The sequence below is a fragment of the Misgurnus anguillicaudatus genome, chromosome 21, assembly GCF_027580225.2.
Source record: "Misgurnus anguillicaudatus chromosome 21, ASM2758022v2, whole genome shotgun sequence".
NCBI lineage: Eukaryota > Metazoa > Chordata > Actinopteri > Cypriniformes > Cobitidae > Misgurnus > Misgurnus anguillicaudatus.
The window spans coordinates 4,016,372-4,032,047 of record NC_073357.2 but is presented as its reverse complement, the minus strand read 5'-3'; the positions used below and the strand labels follow the sequence as shown (position 1 = coordinate 4,032,047).

The 15,676-nt window shown below is 37.5% G+C and overlaps 1 protein-coding gene across 1 annotated transcript in view; it reads right to left on the bottom strand.

Annotated features, from left to right (window-relative positions):
- Positions 1-15,676, bottom strand: part of elp4 (elongator acetyltransferase complex subunit 4) — a 96,637-nt gene that overhangs the window by 54,962 nt on the left and 25,999 nt on the right. The window contains exons 7-8 of the mRNA XM_055172618.2: positions 8,438-8,626; positions 40-148 (exon numbers count right to left, since the gene is read on the bottom strand). Coding sequence (XP_055028593.2) covers positions 40-148; positions 8,438-8,626 — 298 coding nt within the window. The remainder of the gene's footprint in view (positions 1-39; positions 149-8,437; positions 8,627-15,676) is intronic.

The following is a 15,676-nucleotide window of genomic DNA, read 5'->3' as shown; positions in this document are numbered from 1 at the left end:
TGCAAATGTGTGTGTTTTGGCATGTGCTGTTTATCTCACCGTGGTAATCTTTGTAAAGTGGGTTGGTCTCTTTCTCTGAACCTTTGAATGACTCCAGAGCGATGGCTGTGTCACTCAATCTGATTATTTTTCCCATTACAGCTCGGTTCTGTGAGTGAGAGATAAATGGGTAGAGGTGAACAAAACCAGACATACACGAGAAATACGTCCAATGAAATATTTACAAGCAGCGACGCTACAACATAGTTGTAGAAATGAACAAGGCTGCTTGCCCAAACGCCTGCTTGATTTATGTGCTATGTTGAAACATTAATAACTTTTGAAGACAACACAATTTAGCCATTTGAATGGCTTTCTATTGATCCATGCAAACAAGAAAAGAGTGGAGAGTGCGGTGATGTCATTCTTTCTTGATTTGGCAACATAATTATAGAAATGCATTGAGTCTGTGGTATAAATATTAATAGTTTTGAGGTATTTAACATTGTTTTTTCAAAAAATCTGATAACTAAAGTCCGGAGTATAGTTTTTTATTACGTGCATGCAAACATATGCGCACAGTCGAACGCACAGCCTTGAAAAGTATGGAAAATTAGACTTGTACGTGTACACAGACGTTTGACGCATGCACATTGCGACAAAATGCAATGCATCTCCTGGGCTACATACTATATTTTCCTGTACGCGCATACAAAGTACGCACGGTAACAAAAATCTGGCGGTGCATGTACAGTGCGTACGCACATACTATATTGATGACAAAATTTGCGTCACATGCACTGTTTGCGAACCCTTGCGTATGCGTAAAACAGAATTATACTTTTAGCTTAACACCTGGGGGTAAAATTCTGCATATCGTAATGGAAGGAGCAGGGCCGGTTTTTGCTATGGGCAATGTGGGCGAACGCCCAGGGCGCAATCTATGTGAGGGCGCACGAGCGCACTCAAAAAAAAAAAAAAAAAAAAAAATCAAAGCGTTTTTTAGACAAACGCTCATTTCCATGTCAAGTTAGTGCTGAGAGTCATGTGTGCGTGTCAGAAGAGGCAAGGGAGAAAGGGGCGGGGAAACAACTTGCGACTGCAAGTCCCTCGCTCGCCCCCTGCAAGTCCCTCGCTCGCCTTAAGGGGGGCGAGCGAGGGATAAACTGATCCCAGGCCAGAGGCCACACTACACAAACTGCTGCGTCTGCTTCCAAATAAATTTTATTTTTCATTCCTAAAATTAACATAGACCCCATATACCTACGAACATGTTATCAATTGGATTTTGTGAAAAAAAATCTTTAGAGTCATCTACGTGACCCACGTCACGTGACACCGGTTGATTGACGGGCGAACGGACGTTGTTGTTGGCAAAATGTAATGCAAAGTTAATGATGTCGAGTCTTCATCATCATCATGCCATGGATCAAATTAAAAGACAAAAGAAGCCACCAGTTGCCCAGATCAGAAAAAGAAGAAAAGAAGATGAGGAAAAATGGGCAAAAGATAAAGGTATGCAGATTTCTATGAGTGACGACGTGAGTGACAGTAGGAAATAGGCTAACGTTATTTATATTAGCCTCGCCCTCTTGCTAATATGTTGCTATTAGCCACAGAACACGACTGTTTTTTGTTTTGTTTTAGTTTTGCTGAACTAGCAACTATTAGAATTGAGGCACCATGTCATGCAACTAAATTCACCCATAGGCAACACACAGTCTAGTTTGTGTTTGCAACACAACAAGTGCAAACTCACACAGACCTCCTGACTGTGTCATTTTTTATTGCTATATGCTATATGTGAACTTAAATAACTTCTAATATAACTTGACATGCTATTTTGTAAGCTACAGAGTGATATAGCTTTTTAAATAATTTGTAGTGTATGCTTAGCATTTGTTAACATCCTATAAACTAATAAAATGTGTGTTATGGTCATTTTAAATGGGTAACTGATGCATGTGTGATGTAAGTGTATCTAACTTACATATTGTATCTTAATTGTAAATTCAGGGGCATTTCTGAAATATTTTGGAGTTAGAGCACCCACTGGCAAAAATGAGGAGTCAGACATGGTTGTGGAGTCTGATGCGGTGTGTGTGTGTGTGTGTGTGTGTGTGTGTGTGTGTACTGTATTACATTTATTTATCTTGTTTTTCTCGGTTCTTGTTAACTTTTTGTATTTAAGATTATAAATAATAAAATAATACATGTTGGTGGTGGGATTTGGGGGTAAGTCTTTGTTTTTCTGGGGGCGGCCAAGGGATGGTTCGCCCAGGGCGTAAATCTAGCCAGGACCGCCACTGGGAAGGAGAGTCTCCAAATTGCACACCATCAGTAGTCGAAAGTAGTACGTCCCTTTTCTTTCTTTCTTTTTTCTTGTAAACGCCATGCTAGCTTCTTTGGCTATGTTCAGTCTATAATTTACCATAACAAAACTTTTACATACTTTTAGGGCATAGTATAAGTAGGTGAAATAGGATGCAGGCTTTGGGGAGTTAGCAACCAACCAGAAAATCTTATTAAAGGATTACTCCGCTTTCAAAAAAAAATCCCAATAATTTATTCACTTCCATGTCATCCAAAATGTTTATGTCGTTCTTTGTTTAGTCAAGAAGAAATTAAGATTTTTAGAGAAACATTCTAGGATTTTTTTCTCCATATAGTGGACCTCAACAGTTTCAATGCAGCATTAAAGGGCTCTAAACGATCCCAACCGAGTCATAAGGGTCTTATCTAGCCAAGGCACCCTAATTTTCACCCAAAAAATAAAAAATAAATAAAATTTCTTTTAAACCACAATTTCTCGTTCTGCACTAGCTGTGTAAAGAGCTCATTATAGTTGTGTGTATGTCCTACAGCGTAGCCGCGATGGCGTGAGTTTTCATATATACTTCGTCATTGTCCGCGTCGACATGCAAACACACATGCAGACTGCTGGTAGGCAGTATCCATGCGTGTAACCACAGTAGCGGCACGACCATCAATAAAGAAGCAGCTCGGCCAGTTTAACCCACAAACAAAGAAGAAAAAATCACTCCTCAACTTGGCCCATGTTTGTTCTCATCCCAAAAGGAAATTCCTATGACGCAGATTTTTTTACCTGACGGTGGGCTTCTAGTAGACCAATCACAGCGCTTGCGTCCGTGTAGAACTGACGTGCTGTTAAAATTTTGGCGAAGTGCACATCAGGCTACGCAGAGCTACGCTCAGGCTATGGATAACCTACGGTGTAGACTTTGCGCAGGACTATAAATTTGACTTAACGTGTCAGTGCGATCTTAGCATTGCGTAATCACATGGAAAGGTCACACGTTACATATGTGAAACGCACACTTGTGGGCCATTTTAAACAATAAACTGACACAAAGACATTAATTAGTATCATTTCACATACAACAACGTCTGAACGCTCCTCTTTTTCCATACTTGTAAACACTAGAGCGGTAGTTTTGCATACACCATGTGTGACCTTTCGACGTGATTACATAATACGTAAGGTCAGGCTGGCGCATCACACGGCTAGTGCAAATGAATAGTTGTGGTTTAAAGGTACAGAATTTTTTTGGTAAAAAAAGACACTCACAGCAAAAAGTTATTAAAAGAATTTCGATAAACCAATCCATTGTCGTATAGCACGTCAACAAATTTTATGTAGAACGCAAAAAACAGGTTTTAGTCGGTATCTTCGCCAATCTTATGTCTATTCTAGGTAGTCAGGATCTGAGGGGGCATGCAGAGTTTCTTCACAAGCGCCACCTAGTGGTCAGACGAATGTTTTACATGCCTATAACTTTGGCTGCGGTCGACGTACTTTCATGGGACTTGTTTCGTAGAAGTTCTAAAACGTGGATCATAAAATAAAAAAATTAAAATGATTAAGCTTAAGAGATAGAAAAGCATCTCTATTAAACACAACATCTCTTAATATTCCTTGTTGAGTAATTCATCATCTTCACCGTGCAATGCAACCTCAATGCTTGAGTCGTGTAACATTAAATCAATCAGATCAGAGAGGAACATACGCTTGGCGCTCAGACACACTGTGTGTGTTTCATTCTCTCAAACACATGCTCGCAAAATCTGTCTCTTTTTCCTCTGGTTGCACGGCTCACACGGTGTCACCATACGGCACAAATCTGGACAAATGTAACGTAAAGCCACATCATTCAAAGAAAGATCCAAAGACGCCATCGAATCCCGGGTGTAATCATATCTCTGTAGCATCTAAAACTGAAAATTGAATTATAATATTTGCTGTTACATGGTCCAGCGATGCCTTTCAAATCATCAAGCACATCACACTGCTACATATTTCATTTCATACTTCAGAAAGCTCTATACTGGACCAGCTCATAAGACATCAGCAATTGAGGCGTATCCTTTATTAATTTTCTGTAGATCTGGGAGATGAAGCTTTAACCTAAAAGAGGTAAAAACCCACATTTGCAGGATCATCAGACAATATGGATGAATAAAGAAGTAGTTTAAACAAGTGAAAGAGAGCGAAAGTAAAATAGCATAGACATCGAGCAGGAGATCCATAGAGAGCTCCTCCTTCTGGCCAAATACAAAACAGGGACAGACCCAGAAAAAAGGATGAGGGGAGGGGTGATGTGAGAAAAGGAGATACAATAAGTTTTGAAAAATTCATCTCTACATGACTCTTGAATATTTCATAGCTCTCTCTCTCAGTGGCAGCTGACAAGGCCTAATGCAGTTTTCATGCATCTGTGTTTGGTCCTCTCTTCTTTCATTCCCTCTTCTACAGTATAGTGCATGTTTGTATAAAGACGTGTACCCGTCTGTGACCCCCAAAATCTACCATTAAACATTTATACCAAAGCCACTGGTGACAATCTCCAAAACCTCACATCACCCTACAGCTACATCTTCAACACAGTTTACACATTGATGTTAAACAACGCAACATAACAACGCAACTATTGTGTTAACAAATCGAAGATCAAAATCCAAGATGATGCCCGAGTCACTAAAGATATTTGATATTTTGTTGTGTTATTCATGATTTACTGCAAAAATGACTTTCTTTCTTAGTATTTTTGTCTTGTTTTCAGTACAAATATCTAAAAATTATTAAATTAAGATGTATTTTCTTGATTAGCAAAACTACATAAAAAAAATCAAGTCTAGTTTTTAGGAAAAAAAAAAAAAATTTAAGTGAATTTGTGCAGATAATTTTATTTTATTTTTTGCAAAAAGGACAAAAATACAAAGTAAGAAAGTCATAATGAAATCACAAACATTTTGTAGCTGAAGCCTAGTGTTAATTTAATATGTTTTTGTAAGAACATAGATGCTTTTTATGTCAAAAACAGAATAAAAAAAACAATAACTTTTTGTATATAGTATATGCAAAAGCCGCTACACTGCAAAAAATGACTTTCTTACTTAGTATTTTTGTCTTGTTTTCAGTAAAAATATCTAAAAATTCTTAAATTAAGATGTGCAAAATTACCTAAGAAAATAAGTCTAGTTGTTAGACAAAAATATACAATTTAAGTGAATTTGTGTTTAAAACAAGCAAAATTATCTGCCAATGGGGTGAGAAAATTTTGCTTAAAAATTATTTTTAGATTTTTTTCTCACCCCTTTGGCAGATATTTTAGCTTGTTTTAAGTTGAAATTTACTTAAATTGTAAAAAAAATTGTCTAAAAACTAGACTTTTTTCTTAGGTCATATTGCTCATTAAGAAAAAGCATCTTAACTTAAGAATTTTTAAATATTTCTACTGAAAACAAGACAAAAAAATAAGTAAGAAAGTCATTTTTTGCAGTGTAAATGGCCCCTCCATCAAAAATGAAAAAAAAAATTATATTAACAGAATGTTCTTGGCATGTATTATATGTTCATCGAATACTTCGCTTCGAATGCGTCCCCATGTCCCCTCCGGTCATTTAGAAATAACAGTTTGTTGGCATAATCCAACAAATGTTTTTTTACAAAGTGACATCGCCATCTACTGGTCTGCCATAAACAATACTATTGAGTTTTCACGGATCTGTGTAAACACATCTTTTTGACAGCGCTGTCGTGCAAAGGAAAAACGTTTAAATTTTACTGCCGCATTTTCCGGACTATAAGTCACGTTTTTGTTTCATAGCTTGGTTGGTGCTGCGTCTTATAGTCAGGTGTGCTTGTAAGTCAGTATTAATTAATTATGACATTTATGATGCAAGAGACAACATTACCATCTACAGCCGCGAAAATCCGCCATATGCTGCTTCTGTATTTATATATAATATGTAATTTCATGAATTCAGTGATGTGGAATGACGAGCCTGCGAACTTTATGCTCGTTGGCTTGTTCGGTTAATTTATCCTATTCAACCATCCAGGTAAGTTCTGTATGCTATTGTACATCGTGAAAATAACTGATAATATTACTTTAACGTACAGACATCTATTCAGCCTGCTGTTCTGTCTGCTATTGTTTAGTTGAATAACTTGCCTTTCCAGATTAAATGTCTGTTCTTCGGCTTGGATTTTGTGAAAGAATTTTCTAAATAAATCCGACGTATAGTCTACTGCGACTTATATATGTTATTTTGTCTTAATGACGCATTTTTTAATGATGTGACTTAAACTCTGGGGCGACTTTTAGTCTGGAAAATACAGTACATTGTTATCATGTAAACATAGCTTTATATGCAAAAATTCGTTAAGTTGATTTTTATTGTTATGAATGTCACATTTCACTGCTAATCCAGAGTTTAACCCTTCAACATACATTCAATACTCCATGATCCATGAAAATTTATTGCACTTACTAAAAGGTCTGCATGTTCACAACATACCCGTCACACAAACCACATTCGAACCAATCACATTCACCACTGTAAAAAAAAACACTGGGTGCCCCCCAGCCTCCCTGAGAGGGGTTTTAGCACTTTGTCTACGAATGGACAAAGACCAGTGAGATCTTGTCTTTTGAAGCACTCTTAAAGCACAGCAGCCATGAACTGACTCTCGTTGGCTAATGGAGGCACAAAGAAAAGGGCCTCTCACGAACCGAGAGGCGCTGAATGAGCGAAGCGCCCAGAACGATTCGAGACTGACCATTGGCTGGCTGAATGTGAAGATGAGGGCCTCAGACAAAGGACGTGGGTTCACGCGCCAATGAAGACGATCCTCTGAAGGCCAAACATACATGTAGTCAAACAGATACACACACAGGCCCCCTGAACCTCAGCCAAGCGGAACCTCATTCATAGAATAGAGGGGGGCGACTCTTTGACTCCGGGCTCATGGGGCGATTTTGGTGTGCCAGGGTCGACAGACTTATGGTGACCTCAGTGCCGGTCCATGTGACTGACAGTCAAGTTTAAAAAAATAACTCTTAATGCTATTGAGGCTGATCTTGATCTTGAAGTTGGTCATAGAAAACTCTCATGTTTTGAATTAGTATTGTAAAATTTTAAGTATTGTTGGTTACTGTCGCTATTTGATGAAAAGCCTGCCTGCTCAAAAAGTTATAATGTTATGTAAGTCCATTATTATTATTATTATGCTTTTGTTTTGTATAAAACTATATATATTTAAATTTATATTTTTAAATATGTATTTATTTATATTTATATTTACATAAATAAACACACACACTCACACACTTATATATTTAATATAAAATATTTTATATATAAAAATCATAAATCTTGATCATGCTTTCCTTTGGATCTAAACAAATGCCTTTTTTGCCGCCTTGTTTATTATATTAACATTTGGTATATAAAATAAACTTGATTTTACTATTCTGATGCAAAAACTTGGGTACCTATTATGCCAATTTTACAAAATGTAATTTAAGTCTCAGGTGTGTCTAGAGCAGGGGTGCCCAACCCTTCCTGAAGGGCTACCGTCCTGCACATTTTAGATTTTTACAGTCTGAGTAAATAGTATCTCACTATTGTGACATGGCAGACAGCGTACAACTCGCTGAGGGTTGAAACTATGGTAATGCAGGACTGACAAAATAACAAGTGTAATGAGACTACTTTGGTTTAATAGGGATTAAAGTAGTGTGTTTTTTTTCTATTGTAGGGTGGTTGTGTTCACACATTGCCAAACACATTTATGTCCAAACACCTTATAAAAATGGATTTTGCATAATATGGGTTCTTTAGGTTGTCATTGCTGGTGCAAAACTTGCTGTATTGATGCTGTCATAGCTGGTTGTCAGGGTGTTGCTATGTGGTTGCTAGGGTGTTCTGCATAGACAAGGAATTTTAAGGAAACCACTAATGGTAAATGGACTGCATTTATATATTTATATAAATAATTTAATTTATCTTAAATATCATAAATAAAGTCAAAGAATTTACTATCATAAAAACGAAATTTAAGAGAGAACATACACAATCACAGAAGACACAGAAAACAGAAAACAGAAGAAAAGGATTCATGCCAATAAACAAACAATCTGATTGGTCATACCTGTATGAGGTGGGAGGGCACAGTGACCATAGCGACTGAGAGTGAAGTGCGTAACAGGGCTCTTAGTGCATAAAGGAAGGTGGTGAGGGCGTGGCAATGGGCGGGATTATCCGTGCAGCACAGATCGTCACCCCACAACGATGATCCAAGAGAGTGAAGACCCAGACGGAGGACATTTCGAACCTTAGACTAAAGAAGTAAAAAAGAGAGATTATCATGAAACATTTCAATTTCAAACAAGATGTTCTGGACGAAAATTATTCACATTAAATACAAACGGCATTTGAAAAACAGTTATATATGTTAACATTAGTTAAAGGGGACATTTCAAGACTTTTTTCAGATATACACATAAATCTTTGGTGTCCTCAGAGTACATATGTGAAGTTTTTGCTCAAAATAACATATTGATTATTTTATTTTAACATGTTAAAATTACCACGTTGCAGGTGTGAGGAAAAATGTGCCATTTTTGGGTGTGTCCTTTTAAATGCAAATGAACTGATGAAATGCAAACACTGATCACCATAATGGTGGTTTGTTAAAATTGAAAGTCAGATGTTTCTCTCTCTCTCTCTCTCTCTCTCTCTCTCTCTCTCTCTCTCTCTCTCTCTCTCTCTCTCTCTCTCTCTCTCTCTCTCTCTCTCTCTCTCTCTCTCTCTCTCTCTCTCTCTGACATCACAAGGGGAGCCATATTTCAATTACCTATTTTTTCACATGCTTTCTAGTTTTTTTTCACGTTTTCTAGGTTGATATAATTGGGTCCTCAGTGCTTCTATCACTTAAACATGAAAAAAAGTCAGATTTTCATTATATGTCCCCTTTAACATGCAATGAACTAACATCAACAACTGTATATGCATTAATTTACATTAACAGAGTGCTGAAAGACTATATTGTCCAATGTTATTTCATGTTAGCTAATGCATTTACTAATGCTAAGAAATAAAACCTTCATGTAAAGTGTGACCTATAACACGGTTATCGAGCTTAAAAACGATGAATAACTCAGTTGGTAGAGCTTTGGGGTTCGACCCATACACTGTAAAAAAAATTAAGCATTTTGTCATGTTAACATATATTTTTACGTTACTTTAACTTTACAATTTTTTTGCCATTTTTGCCTTTATTTGACAGTGATTAAGGAGAGGACAGGAAAGTACAGGAAGGAGAGAGGAGTATGGGATCGGCAAATGACCACAAGCCGGGAATCGAACTCGAGTCGCCGAAAGTGCGAAAGCACCACATGTCGGAGCACTGCCCACTACACCATCGGCTCTGACTAACTTTACAGATTAAGTTAAACTATTTAAACTTGTTTTTATAAATTATGTCATGTCAAGTTATTTTAACTTTATGCTGTATTTTTACAGTGTAGGGAACATATACAGCTTGTAAGCAAATGAAGACATTAAAAAATATGAAAAAATGTAAAAGATACATCAAATTAATTTATTAGGAATATATGGAATTATAAAAAGTGAGCAACTCTCGGCTAAATGATGGTTTCATTTTTAAAAAAAGAACAAAGCAAAATAAATGCACATCACACATCATGCACAAATAAAACAAGAAGAGTCAATTTTAATACCAAGAAATCAGCCAATTAGAGGCTCTCGACAAGAAATGAAAGAAAGAGAGAGAGAGAGAGAGAGAGAGAGAGAGAGAGAGAGAGAGAGAGAAAGAGAGAGAGAGAGAGATGAAAAGCATACAGAACAGTTCACAAATAGTATGTCAAACATAAGTGTGCAATGACTTGTGTAAGTAAGTCAGAAGTGGAATCCTGTCGGTGGTGAAAAGTCTTTTGTCTGCAGGAGTAAGGGGTCATGTACCTCGAATCAATGAAACAAACAATCCAGCCAAAAGCACTCAACACACGATAAGGCCACAGTCGAAAGTGATTGGACAACATCTTCCAATCAGGACAGTTGCCTGACACGACCACAATGTGCCTGTCAACCTGAGAGCCAAGATGTCTGCTTCCAACAAGTGCCAGCAAATTCTTGGCACATTAACCACCAACAGCAGCCAAACTAAGAGGCCATGGGTACAAGTTGTGTCCTCTCAACACAAAGCCTGGGACAGAGCGACAGAGACAAGGGATTTATTCACAAACACATTTATTCTTCATCTGGTTTCTACAGTAGAGAGAGGAGACACATCTCAGAGACAAACATCTATACAACTGACCCCAAGGAGGTTCTGCTGGTGGCACAACCAGGATTGGGAAGTCATAGAGTCAAATAAACAGATTACAAAAAATTGCTAAATGTAATTCGATACAGTTAAGAAGTGTAGTTCCTGTTTTACGCATATGTGAAGGTCCATGTACAGTGGGAGTGACGCAAATTTCGTCATCAGAATAGTATGCGCACACTGTACATTAGGGGTGTGCATTGGCACTGCCCTTACAATTCGATTCAATTACGATTCACAAGGTAACGATTCAATTCAATTCGATTCTACGATGCATTGCGATGCATCAGAATTCTACTGTACACAACAAGGCAAATTTTTCATCAGTCAAGTAGTAAAGTCAAGTGCAACTATTCCCAACAAAACAGAAGCTTAGCAGCTTTCAGACAATGACAATTATATACCTCAGATGAGAATTTTACACACAGCGTAAGCCTGGTCTAGGTTCCCTTTAACTTCCGAATCCGAAATGTGCCCATATGTCCGCTTTCCATAGAAAATGGTGCGTTTTTATTTACCCGCGGTCATCTCTCTCTGCCTCAGCCATCTTGATCGTTGTTGTTAAGCTTCCGGAAGTAATTGAAACTTCACAACTTTATTGTCCACTCGAGGCCAGAAAATAAACAGTGACATAATCGATTATGGCACTTTGCTTGCATCGATGCTGAATCGTGCATGCGCGCATTGCGATGCATCGCCGAATCGATTATTGTTGACCCCTACTGTACATGCACCACCAAAAATTTTTAACCGCACGTTCCTTGTACACAGAGGTTGCACATGTGCGTACAGGAGAACATTGAATGTAGCCTAGGAGATGCATTGCAATTGTCGCCAAAGCGCATGCAAGTCAAATAAACAATGCTTTGCAAGGATTAGGCTGCGCGTAAGTTTGTAAACATAAAAAACAAACAATACTTTAAAAAATTCTGATAAAAATAATAATCAGATTACACTTTGTAAAAAATTTGAATACTAACAGCATTACAATATTTTAACTCTTTCCCTGCCATTGACAAGTTATCTCATCAATTAAGAGAGAACACTTTCCTGCCAGTGACGAGTTTTACGGCAATCCATATTTCCGTTATTATCCAATAGGTGGCGCTCTTACCCAACTTATAAAACACTGAAGCATCCATTGATCCAAAAACAGTAAAAACTGTATGTTTTGATCATCGCTCTGAATCTGATCACTGATAAAATTTATAAAAATGCATTTATCAAAATTTTGTATTTTTGAAGAAACGTTGTAAAACGAGAACAAATGAAGAATTTTTTTAAGCAGAGGGTCTACAGGGCTTGACATTAAGGCTTGTCTGCTTGTCCGGGACAAGTGGATTTTTTGTAGAACAAGTGTAAGAGAAAATTTGTTGTCCGACTGGACAAGTTAAATTTCAATCAATGTTACTTCACGTTATGTGCCATTAACGACAGAGCAGAACACGCAGTGCAAACACCGAGCGATATATTGAACAGAGAGCGCGGCACGCCGACACACACGTTTACATGTTACTGTTATTGTTACTAAACAAGCTGTGCGCATTAAACCTGATCGCCGAACACGGAGGGGCGGGAGTCGTGGGACGGGATGGAGTGAAGTGGAGAGTGATGTTTCTTCAGGCTCCGGCGTGAATATAAATGACTTCACTGTGTGTCAAAAAAGCCGATTTAAGTCCGTATTTTTTCTCTTCTAACGTTCGGTAAAAACACATAATGGGCTTAAAATCTTGTTTAAGAATCTGTTTTATAACGAGAATCTCTCTTCCAGCGTGTCTATATGTGTGTGCGCTGCGCGACAGCTGATTTGAATCTGACAGAGTTCGCAACTATACATTAAAAATCCCACACGAACATTAAAGCGTAAATGCTAGGTTTAAGATTGATTTTATATATATAACAGATAATCTACATTTATTCTAACAAGTTTTTTAAAACATGGTAATGTTTTAATGTTTTGCTTTAGTGTTTTAATGTCAGACAATCATTGAAAAATCTTCTATTATTTTGCTTTAATTGCTAGTCCGGGTTTGATTGAAGGCTACAGTTTGTCCGGTTAGAACAAGTATGTCTCACTCAAAGTATTCAAATCGTTGACTTTATTAAATGTGCATAGATGTGTGTTTAGTATAATACACGCAGTCCACAAAACCTCCTTTGATTTGAATCAATCCTGCTTATTTAAACTAACTATTTACACTATTCAGCCGATCTCCTTTCACGTTATCATTCACATGCTCTATTCTCCGACACTGCGCAGACTCTAGCGGAAAGTTTTGGAACAGTCCATTTCACACTTAATAACAGGGGTGACCGGATTAGTCCATTTATTAAAGGTGACACTTTTCTACAATCATTGAAATGTGGGGAAAATGAAGAGAAAGGCAGCAGATATAGCATCATTCTTCAGAAAGAGTAGCAAGAAGCAGCCAAATGAATCTTAGTAAAATACATTTCAGTGACCTACAAAATTCACGTGATTTTCTGGTCTTTATATTTTCAGCAATGGGAGATATAAATACCGGTTTCAAAGTTAATTTCAAAAGTTTTATTTGATTAAATAGTTTAAAAAAACATGAGGTTGAATTATGACTATAAATTGTATGTTAATCTCAATTCATTTTAATTAAAATTCAAGAATTGTAGCGATTGTATGTTATACATTATTCTGATTAACACACCTATAATACTTAAAAGTATTTTAAGGTTGGATGATAGAGATTTTATGTGCCATCAGAGTAACTGCTGGCCCCTGCCTGGCCACCCCTATAAAAAAAACCTTGCTCCGCCACTGATTAGCAAAACACAAAAAATACATTATATTATAAATCTTTACCCGGACAAGTAACTTTTGTGCATGGACAAGTGAAACACAAATTTACTTGTCCGAAGGACAAGTTGCTCAAAAAGTTAATGTCAAGCCCTGGTATATATTTATATATTTAAAGAAGAACATTTTCTGAAAGGCATTAAACTTTTGTAAAAATCATAAAAAATGCAGCCGTTGGCTAAGCTGCCTCTTGCAATCTAAGTTATGGTTTCTTCAAGCTGCGCTGCTGTGTATCTCTCAACAGCAGACATCTCTGACCATAACTATATTGTGTTAAGTCAAAAGACTTTGAAAAAACACAGTATAGTTGGTGATGTAAACCTCAATGTTTGACTGTGTTTCCAAAGCTTCGGGACGGTTCTTCAAGTTTGGGTGTTCCTGAGGAACCTGCTTCCTTCGTTCCGTCAGCAAAGTATCGGGTAAACTCCAACATACACTTTTACCTGTCATGTGTAAATGCTGTACACTGAAAAAAATGATTCATTGAATTTAATAAATTTTTTTAAGGTAAGTGGTTGCAAAAAAAATTTATTTAAGCTACATTTAAACAAAAGTTTTATATTTTATTTTACTTTACTAATCTTTTTTGTTTAAATCTAGCTTAAATAAATTGATTGCAACCACTTACCTTTAAAAGGTTGATTAAATTCAATGAATCATTTTTTTCAGTGTATAGATAGATCTTTATGGAAAGTGAGTCATATTTGTAGTCAAAATGTAACATAAATGTAGAATTTTGTGCCTATTTGACAGAGAAAAGACAAAATGTGACTTTAGAGCACATTTGTATGAAAAACTACAACTGCCACTATGCACCACAATGCACAGCACTGCAAGCCACTCCCATTAATCGGAACACGGCTCAGACATGCTATTATGTACATAAATGCCACGGTAGTAAAACAAAGAAAATAGCCACCACCACTGTGTCTGACTGACACCAATCATGATTTACTTTTAAACGTGATGTTACATTGTGGTACACACAATAACACTCTGGCCTGGTGTGTAGCAAAGTCTTATTCAAACAGTAACGTGCAGTTTCAGATGCGCAGTACAAATGTCTTTCCAAGTACTTAAAAAAAGGGTATGCATTTTAAATGTTTATTTAGTTTTACCAATTTTCTTTTTGTCTCTTGTTTACTGTAATTACATTTGTGTTATTATTGGCCTCACTGCTCTCACAATATAGACATATAAAACACCGCTCAGATATGCTATTGTGTACATAAATACCACGTTAGTATAACAAAGAAAATATAAACACTCACTTTAGTCAGACGTCAGTTTATCCCTACATCCTCCACACAAACGCGTCCCCTGCACAATATCTCCACAGACGCGCTGCCTCAGCTCTTGGAGCTTGTGCTCGTAAACCGAAAAACGTCTTTGAAATAAGCACGACCAGAAACATTCACAAAACAAACGTTCATATCCTTATCTGATCCAGAAATGTTAAACCGAAAGCAAACGGCGCTAGTCCGTCCAAGCTTATATACTCCGCAGCGCGTCTGCTCGTAAACCGAAACATGTCCGTGAAATAAACGTTCCAAACGCGCGCAAAGTTCCTCTCTTGCCTAGATACCTTCACCAAACAAACATCCATATCCTTATCTGATGCAGAAATGTAATAAAGCAAGCACACAGCGAGAATACAGGCAGTAGTCTGTCCAAGCTTCTCTACGCAGCAGAGGCCGATGGTTGCTGCTTCTTCACCGGGCTCCTCTACCCAGCCGACGCCCAGGCTCCGGCCTACTCCTCGGGCTTCTGTTCCTACATCTGCCTCAGCTCTTTGCAGTATTGTGGCTCATAAAGGTGCAATGAACAGCGGATTAGAGCATCACGCTTGTAAAATCACCCTCTTCCATGTAATATTGATTAACTTCCACTGTTATTGTAACATGAATTCTGGCTCGCTCCACAACTTCTGTTTAGCTTAGCTTAGCATAAAGATGGCGGCTGATCGTTTTTTCCCGTCTGTGTTCGTATATTTTCGTAAGTCCCACCCACTTATCTGTAATTGGTCTGAAGCGTGAGTGGGTCCCACCCATAGCCCCCACCTTGGAAAAATGAGGAATGAGTGTCTGTAGTCTTTCACACTCAACATAGATACAGGATTTCCTTCTTTCAATGACGCAAAATGACGATTTTTACATCATTGAAAGAAGGAAGTGCCTCACTGAAATCAGTATTTCTCCCGTCTCAGGGGAAAC